We start from the raw sequence: 18,725 nt of genomic DNA, 5'->3' as shown, positions 1-18,725 counted from the left end.
CGAGTTGAATTGGAGGGAAAGATTGTGAGGAGGACGAAGGTTCAACTAAATAAAAACAATTTTTGGATTCATGATTTGATTATAAATATGGAGGTTTTACATTGCAGAACCTTGAGGCTTGGACGAGTTTAAATGATAATACAAAATAAAAATCTACAGCTGAGACAAAGCAGTAACATGATAGAAAAATGTTATCATTATAGTCCTTGTCCACTTGCATTAAATGTGTCAAGTGTTATACCAATGAAATTGTAACCTTGACAGTGAGAATACACAGCGATACCCACCTGTACATTAGCAAAGTCGACACGATTGAGGTCACTGAGCATTTGATTGATTTGTGAAGTGTTTTGCAGTACGGCACGGGCAGCCTGAGCCAAGTGGTTAAGTGATGTGTAGCGGCGTAGAGTCTGTGCAAAAGCACTGACAGCTCCAATCTTGGGAAGGAAAGCAAAGAAGTTAAAGGGGAACCCAAACACAATTCTTTTTTATTCTGAAAACCATTCAGAATCATTAATCACTGTGATTGGCAAAAAACATATCGTTTTTTTTTTCCTTCAAATAAGACTAAGTGTTGAAAAAAGCACTACAGTGTCAATTTTCGATTTCACCAATGACGTTACATCTGGAATCCATATTTATCCAAATGGTGGTTTCACATGGAGAAACAGTGCATGTCAAGCTCAGATTCAGAGACTGATTCCACCATCATCAACAACTCTGATTGCACTCAGAATGTTGTAACTGATCAGTGAGATTTTGAAGGAACGTTTTGAAGGAACGTTTTGAAGACAAAATTAGTCATGGAAATGCTTTCGGGGGAATTATGGAGCCGTATTTTTTAAGCCTTGTGCGAACGATTCAGAGGAAGAAGGCGGAAGTGTTCGTGAAGAAGAAAACGCTGGTCAAATGTTCATTACAGACCAGTAGGTTTTGATTTTCCATTCAATTGACAGTTTATAAGGGAGGGATTTTGTATTAGTTGATAAATCAGTTTATATCTTACTCGAGCAGAAATACCCATCATCACCCGACAGTACGGCACACTCGGACACCGTGGACAAAATGGGAAACGAATGCTTCATCCCTGATGAACATACAAGACATCAGGCTGACTAGGTGTCTTGCATGTTAAGGGATAGTCCTGTTTCATACTTTCCCTGGACATCATTTGTGTCCGTGTCCCACCGTCATGTCCGTGAGGGGTCGAAGTCTCGCTCCAATGGAGGTGGGAGTGGTACTTGGGGTAGGGGGTGTGTGGTGGTGGTAGTGGTATTGTGGGGGGAGGGGGTGATGGTTGGTAGGTGATTGTGGGGGATGGTGGAGGGGGTGGGGGTTGATGGGTGGGTATTGTGGGGGTGATGGGATGCGATGATTAAGGGGGGATTGTGGGGAGATGGTGAAGGGGGTGTGGGATGTTGGTGGTTATTGTGGGAGTGATGGTTGATGCGGGATTATAGGGGATGGTGGAGAGGGGGTGTGGGATGGTGGAGAGGGGGTGTGGGATGGTGGAGAGGGGGGTGTGGGATGGTGGAGAGGGGGAGTGTGGGGTGGTGGTGGGTATTGTGCGGTGATGGTTGATGGGGGATTGTGGAGGAGGAAGGGGACCCTGAAAGCTTTAGCGTCCCAGGTCAAATCCTCTTGGAGTTGTCGATGATGATATATACATACATTCTCTCCACTATAAATAGAGGGTAGTTCATTTGACTTGCAGAAATTTTTGTTGATAATAGATAATTATTTTCAGGAGCTCTTGTGATAACAGCCAGGCAATGGCAAGAGGTGTTTGATTCACTGCTCAAATCGTCAATGTACATGTGCAGGTACCTGGGTGGAGATGGTGTTACAGTTTCGAGCGTCAGCTGTTTCTTCCACTTAATCATGGGAATGGCATCCTCTCTCAATTGTGGCGGATAACCACAAGATCTAGCCATCTCTGTTGTTTCATAACAGTTCTCTGTATAATGTTCCGAGCACAAAATCGAACGTTTTGTAGGCCCGAATCACACGCGGGTATTTCGGACAAACCTCATCCAATTTCTGGCAAACTTTGGGTCTTTTGGCTATTGGTGTAGCATGAAACCATCTCGGTTTGCACTGCTATACAATCACCAAGAACACATCGACTCAGCATATTTGTGTATAATCGAAAATTATTCGCCGTTTGGGTTAAATTGGACTGCGATGTCACTCGGACAGTATAGATATGACGGTCCAATTCCTGATGCGATGATGTGGCTAATCTGAAGAAGAAGATTGAGACTTTTAATTGCAAATTTACGCATTTTACAATTTGGAAATCGGAAAAGACACATCATATCTATTGTGTAGGGTATTAGTGTCGATGTGGTCTGAGCGGTTGGGTTCCAATTTAAGGATGAGTGAAAATTTAAAACAAATGAGGTAATGCTTCAGCTGTGTGTGCAGGAGGGGAAGGTGGCACAAAGGTCCAAAAAAAAATTGAGAAAAAGAAAGGAGAGTTTGTGGAAAAGAGGAGGGGAGGCAAAAGGAAAAAGAAGTTGGTAAAGGAGCAGAGTAAAGGAAAGATCCACAAATCCATTCGGCAGAAATTGAGAATATCATGACCCCTTCACAAGTGCTGAGCCCCAATTTCGTAGTCAAGTGGTAAGTCCTAAAACTTACACATAGTGTAGCAAAATATGGTGAGTGCAGTAGTGAGTGAAGAAAGAATGGCCTGATAAGTATTACTCGTCTCTTACTCCAAGCAGATATGCACTGCTAGGTTATTCGCAAGGAAGTCAAAGTTCAGCAAAAATTTGACATTTTCTTGTATGAACATCAATATCCTCTTGAATTTCATTTTCTCTTTTATATTCAGTGATGCTTGCTGCCAACAAAGGCTTCCACTTCGAGTGATTTATTTCGCTTTTGCAACCCTCGTAGTCTCAACGACACAAATGTGCAGTTGGTGCTGTTCTCGACCGGCAGCCCAGAGGGTTTTGATCATACGAACGAGGTACCAATATCTGAGTCCAGGGGGTTTGAGGGAGTAACCTGACTTATGCAGATATGGATTTCTGCCGAGCACCACCCGCTGCGTGTGGCCCCTGGGGACCCTCAAAGTGGCCCTTAAAATGGGCTAGATGGGCTAAAAAGGGTCGCCAGAAGCCCAAAAAGGGTCCAAAAATTTGGGCTAGATCAAACATTGGAGGTACCAGTTTAAACCAGGTTTAAATGAACAAGTACATCCCCCAGAGTGTAGAATGGCCCATGCAGGAAACTTTGTCCACTGCATAAGGGTCGCCAGAAGTCCCTTAAGTTGGCCCTTTCGAAGAATTTGAGCGAGATCAAACATAAGGTTGAAATGAAAAAGTATTTCACCGGGTATAGAATGGCCTTGCCACCCCTCTTTCCCAATAATGAATGAGGCGCCCAAAATTCCAAAATATTTTGCAATTCTTTCTTGTTTTGGCGCATCGGACGGCCACGGCCTCTTAGCTCATGCCCGAACCCCCCCCCCTCCCCAGTAGCCTCGAGTCACGTACCAGGCATATGCATGCGTGTAATGCGCATACGCTTATCCACCTGTGTGAGGCTAGCGGGAGCGTCCACGTCGAGCAGCCGGGACACGGAACGACTTTCGCTTTTTGGGTCACTCACACACAGGCAGCTGACAGCAACAGTAGCATGAGTACAGGTCATCTGAGTGAGTATTTTTCTTCATCCATTGTTCTTCATCAAGGGGGGGGGCGTAGGGGTGTGTGTGTGGGGGAGGGGGTTGGGTGTTGAGGGGTGTGGACACCGTACATTCATGTCAGTCGCTTTTAACATCCACACATGAACACTATGGGGGTGTGTGTGGGGGGTCGGGTGGGGTGAGGTGTGGTTAGGTGTGGTGTGGACACCGTACAAACTGTTGGGTACAAACAGACCAATCCTCAGGTCAGGTCAGGTATGGGAGCATGTGCCAGAACAGCACGTCGCTGCGTCCACTTTCCGCCGGTACTCCAGGGGCCTCCGTCTGGCCATCCCCCAGGCAGATGCCAGGCCCATCCCCATCTCCTTGAGATGATGGTCAACCTGTTGCAACCATGAGGCACGTGATCGACCCACTGGCCTCCTCCACTCATGAGACTCCCTCGCTGAGAGAATCTGGTGAGCAGGATCAGAGTCAGGAAAACGAGCCACATGTCCATACAGCCGCAACTGACGCTCACGGACTGTGCAGGTAACAAATCTCATCCGAGTCTCTCTCAGCAACCGCTCGTTGGACACAAAATCCGACCAGCGATAGCCAAGGATTCTCCGAAGAGACCTGGTACCAAAGGAATTAAGTCTCCGTCTCAGATCCTTGGTCAGAGTCCAAGTCTCGCACCCATAGAGCAAGACTGGAAGTACCAAGGACCTGAAGACTCGGACTTTCGTCCTCCCGCACAGGTACCGGCAGCGCCACACCCCATGATCCAGTGAATCCATGACTCTCAGGTCCGACCCAGACGCTTCTATTGACCTCTGACTCGTAGCCAGCAGAGACATGAATATCACTGCCAAGGTAAGTGAATCTCTCCACGACCTCAACATCCTCACCACAAACAGACACAGACAGGACAGCAGCATCCAAGATGTCACCGAAAGCCTGGATCTTAGTTTTGACCCAAGAAACCCGTAATCCCAACGGCTCCGACTCCTCATTCAGCACCTCGAGGGCCCCCAAGAGGATGTCTAAAGTCTCCGCAAAGATGACTGCATCATCTGCAAAGTCAAGGTCCGAGATCTTGACATTCCCAAATGACGCACCGCAACTTGATCTCTCCGACATCCTCCCTAGAATCCAGTCCATACAAGTGCTGAAAAGTGTGGGGGCAATTACACATCCCTGACGAACTCCAGTAACAACTGGAAATAAGTCAGAGATGGTACCACCACACTTCACAGCACTCTCAGTACCAGAGTAGAGTTCAGACATCAGATCAATCAGTTTTGGTGGCACCCCACGAAGACCAAGAATCCTCCAGAGGACATCCCGATTCACTGAATCAAACGCTTTACAGAGATCAACATAGGCTGCAAGCAGCCCCTGCCGAAACTCTCGTCTGCGTTCGGTGAGGACACGAAGTGCAAGGATACGGTCAATCGTTGACCTCTTTGGTGTAAAGCCTGACTGCTGAGGACGCTGGTGCTCAAGCAGATGGTGGCGAACCCTATCGAGAATTTTCCGAGCAAAGACCTTGCCCGGCACTGAGAGCAGCGTCACCCCTCGGTAGTTGTTGCAGTCTTGGCGATCACCCTTCCCTTTCCAGAGAGGGACAACAAGGCCCCTCTTCCAGTCAGTTGGGATGATGCCTGTGTTCCAGGCAGAGCACAAAACTGCATGCAACGACACGAGTGCAGCATTTCCACCAGCCTTGAGAAGTTCGGCATGGATGCCACAGATCCCTGGAGCTTTGCCCCGTTTCAACCGGTTCACCGCAGCCCGTGTTTCCACAAGCGTAGGTGGACCACAGTTGATTCGAGGGTCAGCAACAGGGAGTGTAACACCCTTGACGTCCAACTCGACAGTTGGGGGATCAGCCTGGTACAACCGCTCAAAGTAACCGGTCCAGCGGGCCTTCACTTCAGACTCCTCTGTCAAGAGTCTACCACTCTCTGCTCGAACTGTAGTGCTCCGAGGGATGGGCTTGGATGAACGTAATGCGCGAATTCCCCTGTAAGCGGGACGAGAATCACCTGTCCACAGGTGATGCTCCACCCCCTCACAGATTCCTCGCACATAGGCCTCCTTGTCCACCCTCAGTGCACGTAGTTTTACGCCTCAGCTCCCTGAACAGCTCAGCTCTGCCATTCAGCCTGGCCCTGCGACTCTGGTCAATGGTATCCAGTGTCCCTTGAGAGACAAAAGTCTTCTTTGCCCTGTGGTGAGTTCCAAGACATCCACCGGCAACATCAAGGACGGTGGTCTTGAAGGCGCTCCACAACTCTTCAGGACCCCCCAAAGCACCCAGACCCCCCAAGTGTCCACTCAGCCTGTTCGCAAACTCCTCAGCGACTCTCTCATCCCTGAGCTTGGCAACATCCAGCCTCGGCTGGGATGGTACCATTCTCCAGGATTTAAGGTGCAGCTTTAGAGTTGCTACAACAAGTCTGTGGTCAGTATTGAGGAACTGAGCACTCCGATAGACCCTGCAGTTCTGGATCATCCTCCAACGACCGTCAATGAGGACATGGTCAATCTCCTTTGCCACACCGCCAGCGTTGGAATACCAAGTCCAGCGATGAGCTTGTGGGCGCTGAAACCATGAACCAGCCACCCTAAGTCCATGACTTCTTGCAAAGTCAAGGAACTTAGTGCTATTCTGGTTCATAGTTCCTGACCCATGGGGACCAACACACACCTCATAACCGTCCCTATAGGACCAATCCTATACCTCGTTCAATTCATCACCCTGTCAGAATGCGTTTCAAACGTCAGAATCGACCATTTTCATTGCTAATGCAATCTGTCTCCTGTGAGTCAGAACTAGAAACAGACTATAGTCCCATGGCCGGCGCGAAGACTCGCTATGCCTGCGTGCTATGGGATTCAGGTCATCCACTGTTATCTCTTACTGGAACGTACGAGATGCTTGATGTTTTTTTATAGTTTATATTTCTTTCAGAGGACATGTGCAGATCTGACAAGAATGGATCATGATAATTTCGATGTTGTACCGCTCCAGGTATGTCCCAAGATGCATGCCACTAAGTTGGTTCACTTGTATTAATTAATCGATCCCACTAACCCAGGCGTAGTTGTAATAGACCTATAAGGCATTGAAATATTGTAGCCAACACGTACATCCTTCACATCAGAAATGTTTGCTCTGCTCAGGCCTTATGTTTTCATTCTGTTTGAGGTAACAGACAGGCTGTCCCCGGACAGTGATGGCAACCATGTTAGTCGTGAAGCATCTCATCAGGTCTGTATCATTTTGCAAGTGGACTTGGCTTATTCATTTCCTTTAAAATTCAACCACAAAAATTGCTGTAGATGTAGCTGCCTACTAATGTTTTCATTCTGTTTTAGGTAACAGACAGGCCTACCCCGGGCAGGGATGGCAACCATGTAAGTCGTGAAGCATCTCATCAGGTCTGTATCATTTGCAAGTCAAAAAGCTACGGTGACCCACTGAAAGTGTTCAATGACAGAACGTGGGCTTCATTCAAGAGAGCAGCTGAATGCAGACTTTCACTTAAGTCTGATCGATACAGAAATATTACAACGGAAGTTAATCTGCAGCAAGAGAAGGGTAATGCAGTGTACCATACTAAATGTCACAAAAATTACACTGCTGTGAAAAGACCGTCATCAACTTCCGAGAGCGAACCTCCCTCTAAAAAACCCGAGACACGACGCAGAAGCTCGCTGCCGCCATCTGATACGAAGGGTTTGTTGAGGGGCTCATGCATCTTCTGTCCTGTATTGTGGAAGACCATAATCCAGAAGGAAGAGCCGTTGACAGAGTGCCTGACAAAAGACGGGTGTGATGCCATATTTGCAGCAGCTCCAAGAAGTAGCAATGAGCAGGTCAAAGCTTTAGTTAGAAGTGGGATTGATATGATTGCGAAAGAAGCTCAGTACCATAAATCATGCCATCGTGAATATTTCAAGGAGGCTGAGGGGGCTGTACCAAAAAATGCAGACGTTTCAAACAGGCAGTTGCATTTCAAGACATTCAACACTATTTCGGCACTAATCGAGACAGAGGTGATTGGGAATCGTCGGGCAATGCTTGCAACCTCAATTCTCGAACTCTATAAAGCAGAATATCTAAGTGCAGGAGGGACAGTAGATGGTATAGAAGGTTACACGGCACAGGCTTTGATGAACAAAATCAAAGACAAATTCGGGGAGAAAATTGCCACATCCGTTTACGACCATCGGAAGGGAAATTTCATGTACAGTTCTGGTATGTCTGATGATGATGCAAGAGCAAGCCTATGTGATGATGATGAGAAGCACCTCCACATGATACGCACTGCAGCACTTCATCTTCGCGCTGTAATACAGGCGATGCCCAAGTGGAAAACACAGACTCCAACATCTGTAGAGACACTCAAGGCATGTTCACCTGATCTCCCAGAAGTGTTGCTGTTTTACAGAACCCTCCTTTGTGGCCTGCGTGAGCCTTCTGGTGATGATAACAGAGAAACTGTTCAGAGAAAGGTAATGGTTACGTCATCAGATGCAGTTTATCATGTATCAAGGGGTTCAGTGCGGCCTTGGAAGCATATAGTGAAGTAGTGTGAAGGACAAGTAGTGTCCCTTGCCCAAGGACACACCTCCGCTTATTTTCGCGTTACAAAGCGAAAAACCCTGATTGACACCGATGGGATTTGAACCCGGACCTCTGGATTGTGGGTCAACCGACTAACCCACCACGCTACAAGGCTTTTGTGGTACTCGTCTGGCTCCCGAGCATACATAAAGGTTAACCTTTTGCATGTGGATTTTTATTACAATAAAGAATAGAATAAAAAAGGTAGGGGTTTTGTCATTATTTTTACCAACCTCGAATACAGTTCAGAGCCTTTACGTTTAACCTCGACATAGTCTCCCGAAAGGCCAACATTTGGGGTGTCTGGTAGGGCCAACACAGTGGACAATTTGTCTGGCATGGGGCATTCTATACTCGGTGGAGTGTACTTGATCATTTAAACCTGGTTTTAAGTGGTACCACCAATGTTTGATCTCGCTCAAGTTCTTCGAAAGGGCTAACTTAAGGGGTTTCTGGTAGGGTCAACGCAGCGGACAAAGTTTATTGCATGGGTCATTCTACACTCTGGGTTATGTCCTAGTTCATTTAAACTAGGTTTAATCTGGTACCTCCAATGTTTGATCTCGCTCAAATTCTTCGAAAGGGCCAACTTAAGGGGCTTCTGGCGACCCTTATGCAGTAGACAAAGTTTCTTGCATGGGTCATTCTACACTCTGGGGGATGTACTTGTTCATTTAAACCTGGTTTTAACTGGTACCTCCAATGTTTGATCTAGCCCAAATTTTTGGACCCTTTTCGGGCTTCTGGCGACCCTTATGCAGCGGACAATTTTTCTTGCATGGGCCATTCTTCACTCTGGGGGATGTACTTGTTCATTTAAACCTGGTTTTAACTGGTACCTCCAATGTTTGATCTAGCCCATTTTAAGGGCCACTTTGAGGGTCCCCAGGAGCCACACGCAGCGGGTGGTGCCCGGCAGAAATCCATATCTGCATAAGTCAGGTTACTCCCTAAAACCCCCTGTACTCAGATATTGGTACCTCGTTCATATTATCAAAACCCTCTGGGCTGTCGGCCTATTATAAAGCCCGCTCTTTTCAGTTGACCACTTGTGGATATGGATGCACATGTGGACAACATCAGATGTGCTCAGGACACAGGCTTCACTTCAAAGCAGACACCAATCAGAGAGTGACAAAGCACAGATCCAAGATTTTCTCGAAGTCCTACCCACCTTGACAAAATGTGCTGGCCCCAACATGTGGAACATGTCTTTCAATCCGGACAAATCTCACACTCTCACTATGTCTCTCCGAGAGGACCGTCTGGACCCCCCCCAACCCCCATCAACTTTCTCAGTCCTTTCATTCAAGCTTCTGGTTCTCACTATCTGCCATGATCTTTCCTGGGAAAGCCACATTTCAAAACTGGCCTCCAAAGCCAGTTGCCGACTGGGCATCCTCCGTCTCTGCAAAGTCCCTCCTTGGCACACCTGAGCTCCTGTCCACATACAAAGATTTTGCCCGCAGTCTGATGGAGTACTGCTCTCCCCTCTGGGCTGGTGCTCCCGCCTCTCACCTTTCTCAGCTTCACACTGTGGAAACCAAGGCATTTAGGATTATTGGTATCTCCCGCGATGAGGCTGAGTCTTTGGGCCTCTCAGTCAATCACTACAGGTTGGTCGGTGGTCTTTCTGTCTTCTACCATCTCCTCTCCGGCCACGCCCCCCCCCCGCTGTGTCTGAGATATGCCCCCCCCCTATATTTCCGCATGGCACTCAAGGTCAGCCAGCAACCCCCCTCTGGTAAAACTACCAAAATTAAGAATCACTGTTCCAAAGGCAGGAAAAAAGAGGAAGGAAAGAGTGAAGGGGAGCAAACTCCCATGCTCTCTTCAATCCTACTCTTCCCTCCAGGTCTTCAAAACAGCTGTTCACCACCATCTCTTATCTTCCCCCATCCAAAACCACGATCTTTTCTACCCCCGTTGATTCACCCCAAACCCACCTCCTAAAAATTCCCTGCTTTACTTCCTGAAAGTCCCTGTAGTGTCCATCTTGTTTACCCTGTGTACCCTGCCCCATCCCTCTCCCTTCCACAGATCTCCTGATATCTCTGTTCCACAGTTTTTTCCTTCCCTCTCCCATCCCTCTGGTCTCCTGCTCCCCTTGTTATAGGTTCGGTGTGTTAGCTCTCATACGAGCCTCGACAGTGTATACAAAAAAAAAAGCCAGAAAGTGAGAAATGTCATTGAAGTTATCTGAAAAGGGTCTGAATTATTGCACGAGTTAATGAAGATTCAAATACTCATACATTGATATGAGTAGGAAATGCTGGCAATGAATATTTAACAAATGCAATTGGTATCATGGGAGAACAGTAGTTTACCATCATAAGAGTCAAAACTGATGGTGCAGAGTGCCAATGCACACTGAAGGGACTTTCTACTGAAATACCGACCTTTGCATCCAACAAATATGTTATGCACGTACTCTTGTCATGAGGTTGTGTCTTCTGAGTCTGCATTTTGAACATATGAGTTGCAGTGAGTAGCACATTCATCCTTTGGTGCCCTCTTCGATATTGCAAGTGAAAGTAACTCATGACTAGTTTGTGGAACTCGTGAAAATCTTTCGACGTTAAATGCCAGGATTATCAGCGGTGAGATAACCATTGTGTTTGCAATTTTTCCGTGTGCAGGTTCCAGACGTTGTCTCTTTTGAGGAAAGTCGGTGTGCATGATCAAAGGCAAATGTCATAATTTTTGTGCCTTTAGTCAGTAAATATTGTGTGATGATCGAGTATATGTGAGATTGTCGAATAAAAAATAACTAGAAGGTCACTCTTCGACAATGCGACATCACCAGACATACCTCCGCCCACATTATTACATCATTACAATACTTGTACCAAGTTTGATTTCAATCCCTGAACCCAGATTGAAAATATTAAATAATTCTCGCTGCCAGACCATGTGGCCATTCAGGTTGAAATGTAAAACTACCAGATCATAAATGTGAAGTTACACATTGATTGATGAAGTGGTTCAAGAGAAACAATTTTTAAGATTTTCATTCAATCCAATATAGCTGACAGACCATGTGACCTAGTAATTATTCGTGAAAATCCTGGTATCCCCAAGGCTTGGGGAATATGTGGGTGAAGTTTCCCCTCAATCTGGAAAGCCGTTCTGGAGAAGGTGATTTTTAAAGGTTTATTCTTCAAAAAATCAGAGCTGCCAAACCATGTGACCTATGATGTCATAGATGGGTAACTTTTTGTTCCTCATGGATAGGTGATCATTCCTGTAAAGTTTCGCCTTGATCTGTTCATCCGTTTTGGAAAGTTTTCATGTTAAAAATAATGCGGTTGTCAAACTACGTGACCGATGACAGCATCAATATTTTTCCCCCATACAATGTAGCCCAAGATGACTCTCAAAAATTTTCATGCTGATTGGATAATGCGTTCGACGTATGCAATTATGACATCGGAATGAAGCCACCTCTGACATCTTCAAAATAAATTACACTTGTTTCCCATGAGGAGTACTTCACATGTGCCAAGTTGTAATTTTTTCCATGGAGTGGTTTTGGAGATACAGAGGTCCAAAGTTTTTATTTTTTTTTTCCAGCATGGCTGCCACACAGCGTGACTTATGATGTTATAATTATTAAAATATTCTTCATGAGTGGGCTTACCGATGGTGAAAATTTTGTGTCAATCAGATAAGCAGATGCAGACAAAACAGAGAAAATTAGCAATGGACGGACATACGTATGCACGTACGTACAGACAGACCGAAAACATAATGCCTCCGGCGACTTTGTCGGCGGAGACATAAAAATATTTAATGTAATCAATTTCCCCTGAACTACAAGAAAGATGTTTGTCTGTTTGTGTGCATTAATCAGGCAGAATCTTGCACGAAATAAAGTCCCGTGGGATTTTTGGTATGAAAGCAAACCACCATGCTAGACTCTTCAAGTGGACCCTAATGATTAATAAAACGCTTGTTGGCACTCTTGGAAATGGTGCGGACGTGTATTTTGAACACATTTAACATTTTTTGAAGAATGACTATTTTACGCCGCTTAAAAAGTGACATAATGTCACCCTGACCCCTCCATATACCACCAATTTTGTCATATTTGGTATCAAATTGACCGGCATGAACCTCTGCATACTCATAGGTCATTTATTCGTCAATATATGAGCCATATCATGAATGAATCACACAAAAATCAAAATTTTGACCATATTTCGACTTCGGTTTCCCTGTCTGCAGTTCACCAAAATACCTTTTTCTCAACATTGTGCTCACCAATCTGCTAATGAATAGTATCGCAACGTACCTATGTTATCACTAGCTCTTTTGATATTTTATACATATCATTCACTTGATAATTATTCAACGAGATGTATCTCAAAATGTAACCCTACCCCCGAGTTCATACGTATGCATAAGTCCTATGGCAGTCAGCTCTCATCCAAAGTGCTCGTCGCTGTCATCATCGTTATCGTGTTCATCTGGTACTTCATCCTCGTCGTCGTCGTCGGTTGAGTGGTGCGAGTTTTCGCAGTTGTCTTCCAGACTGGAACATACAAACATGTCTGTGCAGTTGAGTCCTGCTTTCACGCAGGTGCATCGTGCTGTTTGACATCTCAACTTGGAACAGTTGCATTTCACGAAATGAATAACAGACTTTGGTGCTGAGAGTTGAGTGGTCATGACCGGAACCCATTTTGCCTCCTCAAGTTTCCAGCCATAGTTTTGTGGTGATGGAATCTGTGGGTTTGGTGTCGTGTCATTGAACCACACGATGGCTTGGAAGTGGGCACGACTGATGGCTTGTTCAAGGGCATCACGTGTTGGAGGGAGTTTCTCGGACTGGCATTGTTTCTGTGAAAACATCCACCATCTGAGCTTGTCTATCTTGGTGAGCAGTGTTTGAGGGGCATACACCGAGCAGATGAACGTTTCGATGGAGTTCAGTGTGTCAGTACTCGAGTGTGATGTTGTTCTCAGGGATCCAAGTGCAGTAATGACCTCATCACTGGCATGTTGGAAAGCCTTCCAGAAAGCGATTTTGCCTTTTCCGGCGAAACTTCCGGTGTTGTCTGCTCCACTCAGAGCATGGAGTCCCGGCAAAGCTGCTACTTGAATCGGTCGCAGAGATTGGTAAATCATTTGGAGGGGAACAGTGTGGCGCTTTTGTCCTGTCCCTGTAACAAAAGTTGTGTTCCTGCATAAGACTGGATACCGCCGAAGTGCCAGAATGAAGACATCGGTGTCTGGGGAGTGGATGGCAATACTGGATGCACCACGACTGGTTGCATCGACAGCGTGCTAAGAGGAGCTTAGTGTCTGCTTCCTCTTGGTCACTTTGGAGGTATGCCATGTTTGTATGAGTTGCTTTGCACTGTGATCCCCATGCCACGACCATGTGCCATGGCATTTGCTCTTTCCAACATCTTCTCAGCAAGATAACCAGTTAATGCCATCTTCATCTTCACACTCGCCAGTAATTGCTTCATCGACACCTTGGCTATGTTTGTAGTGTCTGTGATGTGATAGGATACCACGGGCTGGCTGCCTTGCCGTCTATCACGAGTGGCTGTCTTCAAAGAAGAGGAAACATCATAGCGGTCGAAAACCAAGTGAATTTCATCACCTTTCCTGTATTTCTGCAAGATCTGTGTCGTAAAGTGCTCTGCTAGCTCTCTGCAGTTCTTGATGTAGTCTGGCTTGTCCAGAGATTGCAGTTCTGCCATGGCATCCAATAGAACCACTTCCAGGAGAGACGAGTCGTCATCCTGCTCTGTTCTTGTACTGTCTTGAACGGATGGCATGATGACGTCACACGTGGCAGTGTCCTCGGCGGTCTTCTCCAAAACCGCCATCAAACTACTTTTGTTTTGGCAGTGCAGCATCGTGCCATCCGCAGCAAAGAGCGACCTTGGGACAACTGAAAGTTCATACTGTCCTATGATTTCTGCGATGTTAATTTCGGGCCTCGATTTTAATACCAATAGCATGCGAGCGAACAGACTTCTGTCTTCTTGCAGCTCGACTATTTTATCACCTGCAGTCACTTTAAGACGTTTTCCTGTTGTCTTCCAAGTCTTCAGCTGGCATTTCTTCATTGGAGCCCACAGATTTACTGTTGTCGTTGTGATGCGGTTTGCAACGAATGCCTCAAATAGAGCTTGGCCGACCTTAGGTTGTGTGATGAGGTCATTCTTCACATTATCAGGCATAACTTCCTTCGTCATGAAGTTGGTGAGCTCCTTGGTATGATCCGTGAATGGATTAGTGAAGCTTTGTATTGTTGATGTCAATGCTTCAATGTTTTTCTCTTGTCTCGACAGTACTGCAGGTGAGCATGCGTGATGCTGTACATTATCATTGGGCGTCACTCCAGCCACTTCGTAGGCTTCTGCAGTGAGTCTCGCCAGTTCTGGAGCGATGATGAAGAACTTTGTACGAGCACTACTGTTGAGTGTGATACCGACAAGGCCACCGGTAACCTTCATCATTCTGTTCACATGCTCCAGGGCGTGATCAGCCCCAATGGCACAGAATGGTACATGGCGATTCTTGTTTACAACCCAGTTTCCATTCTCAAACTCTTGGTGGACTTCTTTGTCGTTTTCCTTCACAGACTCCATGTCGGCCAGATACAGGGGAATCATGCGAGCATAGACAAGCTTGTCATGTGCAAAGAAGTGCTTTGTGAATGACTCGAGGGCCATGAGGTGCAGTTTCCAGTTACCTGTTCTCACAGCTCGTATGAACAGGATCATGTCCATGACCATCTGCATATACTGCTGCAGTACGAGTGCGCCTGGTCCAGACTTGTCCTGTGCGTCAAAACGATCGATTTTGTCCATCACTTGCTCTTAGTCGATGATATTTACCATAGCTGAATGGGCTTACCTCATCTCTTCGGGATCTTGATTGACAAACGTGAGCCAAATCGTCAGCAGCTGCTGAGAGGTCCTTGAGCAGATCACTTTCACTCTCGAAGAATGCTTGCTGATGCAATGTGAACAACGACTGCAAAGTGATCATGTGAGCATTCAATCCTCTCTTCACATGCTTTCCTTCAAGGATTTGTCGAACCGTTACAGATCCATATAGGTCTGCCGCTGTCCAACAAAAGTCCAATCCACTGTTCTCAATGTAGCACCCAATGCATCGGAGTTGGGCCATCACGATGTGAAGTTCCCCTGGGCGAAGAATCAGGTGATCCATATCATTGTGGGCCATCTGGAGCTGTTTTGCAGGCTTGTACAATCCCATAGCCAGTGAAACCACAGTCTTGTGATTTGGGCCAACTACTTTGGTACTGATTCCTTGTGCCTGCATCAGTACTGTCAGGAGCGTATTCCACTCATGCACGGGTGCTGCTATGAGTGGCGGTGTTCCAACTCTTGTCAGGGGCAACTTTGTAGAGACCAAGGAATGATATGCCGACCACGTTGGAATCTGTCCAGGAGTAGCCGAAACCACTTCCTCATGTTCTTCGCTACTCGGATGTGGTAACACGTCTTCTTTCTGTTCGAACCTGCGTAAGGTTCCTCCCATCAGCCAGGCAACATCGGGTAGATACTCCGATTTGTTGGTACCTTCTCTGACGCAGAATGATGCATAGGATGGACTCTGAGGCTTTGCTGTTGGTTTTGGACAGTCCACCAGCTTTGTGGTTATGCTTGATAGATCTGTGATTGAACGCATCTGGGCTGGTCCAGTTAGTTCAAGCTTTGGAATCTCATCGCCTGGATCACACCTCTGGTAAATCGCCATTGCTGTAGCATGAAGGGTTCTTTTTCCGTCGGTGGTGTCCTCCGCAAAATCGACATTGTCGACTGCAAAGAACAAGTATCTTCCCATCACAACATCTGGGGGCATGTAAAGGCCATCGTTTATTGCCATTCTCTGAAATACAGTAGACGCTATCTGCCCTTCTATTCTGAGTAATCTGTTGTACTCCACAGACACTCCGAACTTATGTAGCATATCAACAACTTTTTTGCTCCTGGTGGCTTGCCTCATGGCTATTCCGATAGCCAGTTGCTGTGGCATCTTGTGTCATTTTGAAGGTCTTCGTTACATTGTTTCCAACTTGTTGTGGTGACAAGTACTTCGCCACAGTACTTTGTGCCAGACTGACGGCATGCTTGTTGACGACGAAGTATTCCTTGTCTGTTGACAATGTTGTGTTTGGACCCTGGATTATCCATCTATAAAATATGTAGAGTTCAAGCCTGGTGTTGGCTTCGTGGTTAGGATGGTGGCTTGGGATCCCAGGGTCCTGAGTTCAAGCCCCGTTGGTGCTGAATTAACACCAGGGGGTTGACTCAGCCTGTCATCCTTCCGAGGTCGGCGAAATGAGTGCCAGTGTACTGGTCCCGGTGTATGCCCCGGTTAGAATAGGTGTACCATATCCCTGTGTGTCGTAAGAGGCGACCAGGGTTGGCGTCAGGAAGGGCATCCGGCTATAAAACATTGCCTCAAGAAAAAGCCAAACCCCTGCACAGCAGGGAAAAATGGCTGTAAAAACAGTCAAAATATGTAGAGTTCTTCTGGAACATGCTCGCTCGTAGAGTCAGATAAGTTTCCAGTGAATGTCCATTTGTCGGCCTTGCGTATCGCTGTCCTCAAAATTGAAGATGATTTGTATAGCACCCTCATGTCCAATTCCATCCCCATCTCTGTTTCCTCCATCCGGTTAATGGCTTCATCTCTGGTAGTTTTGATTGTGCAACGTTCTGGCCCATTGATGCGCTTCGGTTTGTTGAACTCTATACTGGGTATTTCGTTATGCAGCAGTTGCTTGATTACCTTGCGGGGACATTCTGGATGGGTCACGTTGTTAGCAGATCTTATTGCAGTGAAAGTGTCTTGTAGTTCACCCATGTTGAGGATCTTTCCATCCAACATCATGCCTTCTGCTCGGCTCAGGAACTCAATTTCTGCTGCAACCTCAACTACAATACTGGCTTGAGGAACTTCTGGTGATTTCTTGACACGCCAAACATTTGTTACATGAATTGCCCATCATCGCTTGTGGTATTTAACATCAATGGCATGTGCGTCTGTGGGGTTTATTGAAGTACTGAGCTTCACACGAAGTTGTTCGTCTCCACTTTTTGCAATGGCTTCCTTAAGAGAAACACTTGCATTTCCAGTGGCGAGTAGATGTAGTGAATTGGTACGCGTTGCTCCAAGATCACAGAAGAAACACAGGTCACTCTTGTATGGGGTTGAATGAGAGCGTGTAAATGTAGTTGAGGCCTGAGTGGATTTTTCATCATGGATTCCTTTGGATGATAATCGTTTCTCATAGTGTCCTTTTGCTCTGTTGAGCATTCCAGCATGAACAGTATTCTGGTGACATTTCCTGTGCCATGATGCAGATTTTTCCTGCAGGTTCTGGCTGGAGACATTTCCAAGTCGCCGGCTGATTTCGGGATAGTCTCTGTCACCGTACTGAGCTCGCTCTCTGATACAGAGTAATATCTTCTCGTAAGCACTGGGACTCTGAACTAATGTTGCGGCACTTTTTGTTTGGCAAATAATACACAAGGAATAGTCAGTGTCGACTCTTGCAACTTTCTCTGGAGGAAATACAGTTTTTGTGGCTGACTCCATTTCGATGTTGACAAGGTGATGTATTAGAATGTGGAAGCATTTGTTAGCAATAGCAGAATACGAAATAAGCCGTCACTGGGTACAAGAGAGGGATAGTATACTGGAGTTCCAATCTAGTGTCTACAAACTACCGATGGCCCTTTCTGTTCTTGTCAGATGTTCTGCTGCATCTGAAAAACATAACAGTGAAAAACATAAAAGTATGTTTTTATACAGAATCAGCTATATTGCATTGAATATATCATCTTGTGGCTCTTCGGCAGCATCACATCTGAAAGAGAGAAAATGCTTATATTAGTGGATACCATGGTTACTATAGTCATATGGGAAGACGACCACAACCTAATCATCTACAGTAGGATTTGTGGCATGCGTTTACAAAATCATGCATCCAAATTTACAGATGTCAGAAAGAGGAACCTTCCGTTTCATTAGGGGGTAGGGTTATATTTTGAGGTATATCTCGTTGAATTATCAAGTGAATGATATGTATAAAATATCAAAAGAACTAGTGATAACATAGGTACGTTGCGATACTATTCATTAGCAGATTGGTGAGCACAATGTTGAGAAAAAGGTATTTTGGTGAACTGCGGACGGTGAAACCGAAGTCGAAATATGGTCAAATTTTTGATTTTTTGTGATTTATTCATGATATGGCTCATATATTGACGAATAAATGACCTATGAGTATGCAGAGGTTCATGCCGGTCAATTTGATACCAAATATGACAAAATTGGTGGTATATGGAGGGGTCAGGGTGACATTATGTCACTTTTTAAGCGGCGTAAAATAGTCATTCTTCAAAAAATGTAAAATGTGTTCAAAATACACGTCCGCACCATTTCCCA

At 45.9% G+C, this 18,725-nt stretch overlaps 2 protein-coding genes and 1 long non-coding RNA gene across 11 annotated transcripts in view; 2 read left to right on the top strand and 1 right to left on the bottom strand.

Annotated features, from left to right (window-relative positions):
- The window catches only part of LOC147031974 (transcription factor RFX3-like), a 248,527-nt gene that overhangs the window by 46,195 nt on the left and 183,607 nt on the right, over positions 1-18,725 (bottom strand). For all 9 annotated transcript variants that reach the window (XR_015050987.1, XM_085853483.1, XM_085853487.1 and 6 more), the window contains one exon: positions 288-437. Coding sequence is in view for 8 of the 9 variants with exons in the window: in XM_085853483.1 (XP_085709609.1) it covers positions 288-437 (150 nt within the window). In the remaining variant the exon portion in view is untranslated. The remainder of the gene's footprint in view (positions 1-287; positions 438-18,725) is intronic.
- The window catches only part of LOC147031977 (uncharacterized), an 84,938-nt gene that overhangs the window by 62,659 nt on the left and 3,554 nt on the right, over positions 1-18,725 (top strand). The window lies entirely within an intron of this gene.
- LOC147031978 (uncharacterized) lies at positions 6,642-8,320 on the top strand. The gene is made up of 3 exons (XM_085859971.1): positions 6,642-6,677; positions 6,786-6,917; positions 7,025-8,320. The coding sequence occupies exons 1-3, from the start codon at positions 6,642-6,644 to the stop codon at positions 8,240-8,242; spliced, it is 1,386 nt and encodes a 461-aa protein (XP_085716097.1). The 3' UTR covers positions 8,243-8,320.

The sequence above is a fragment of the Eptatretus burgeri genome, chromosome 2, assembly GCF_056783735.1.
Source record: "Eptatretus burgeri isolate ZD-2024b chromosome 2, Ebu_testis_v1, whole genome shotgun sequence".
Classification (NCBI taxonomy): domain Eukaryota; kingdom Metazoa; phylum Chordata; class Myxini; order Myxiniformes; family Myxinidae; genus Eptatretus; species Eptatretus burgeri.
The sequence above is the reverse complement of the archived record's forward strand: the minus strand, read 5'-3'. Positions and strand labels throughout refer to the sequence as shown.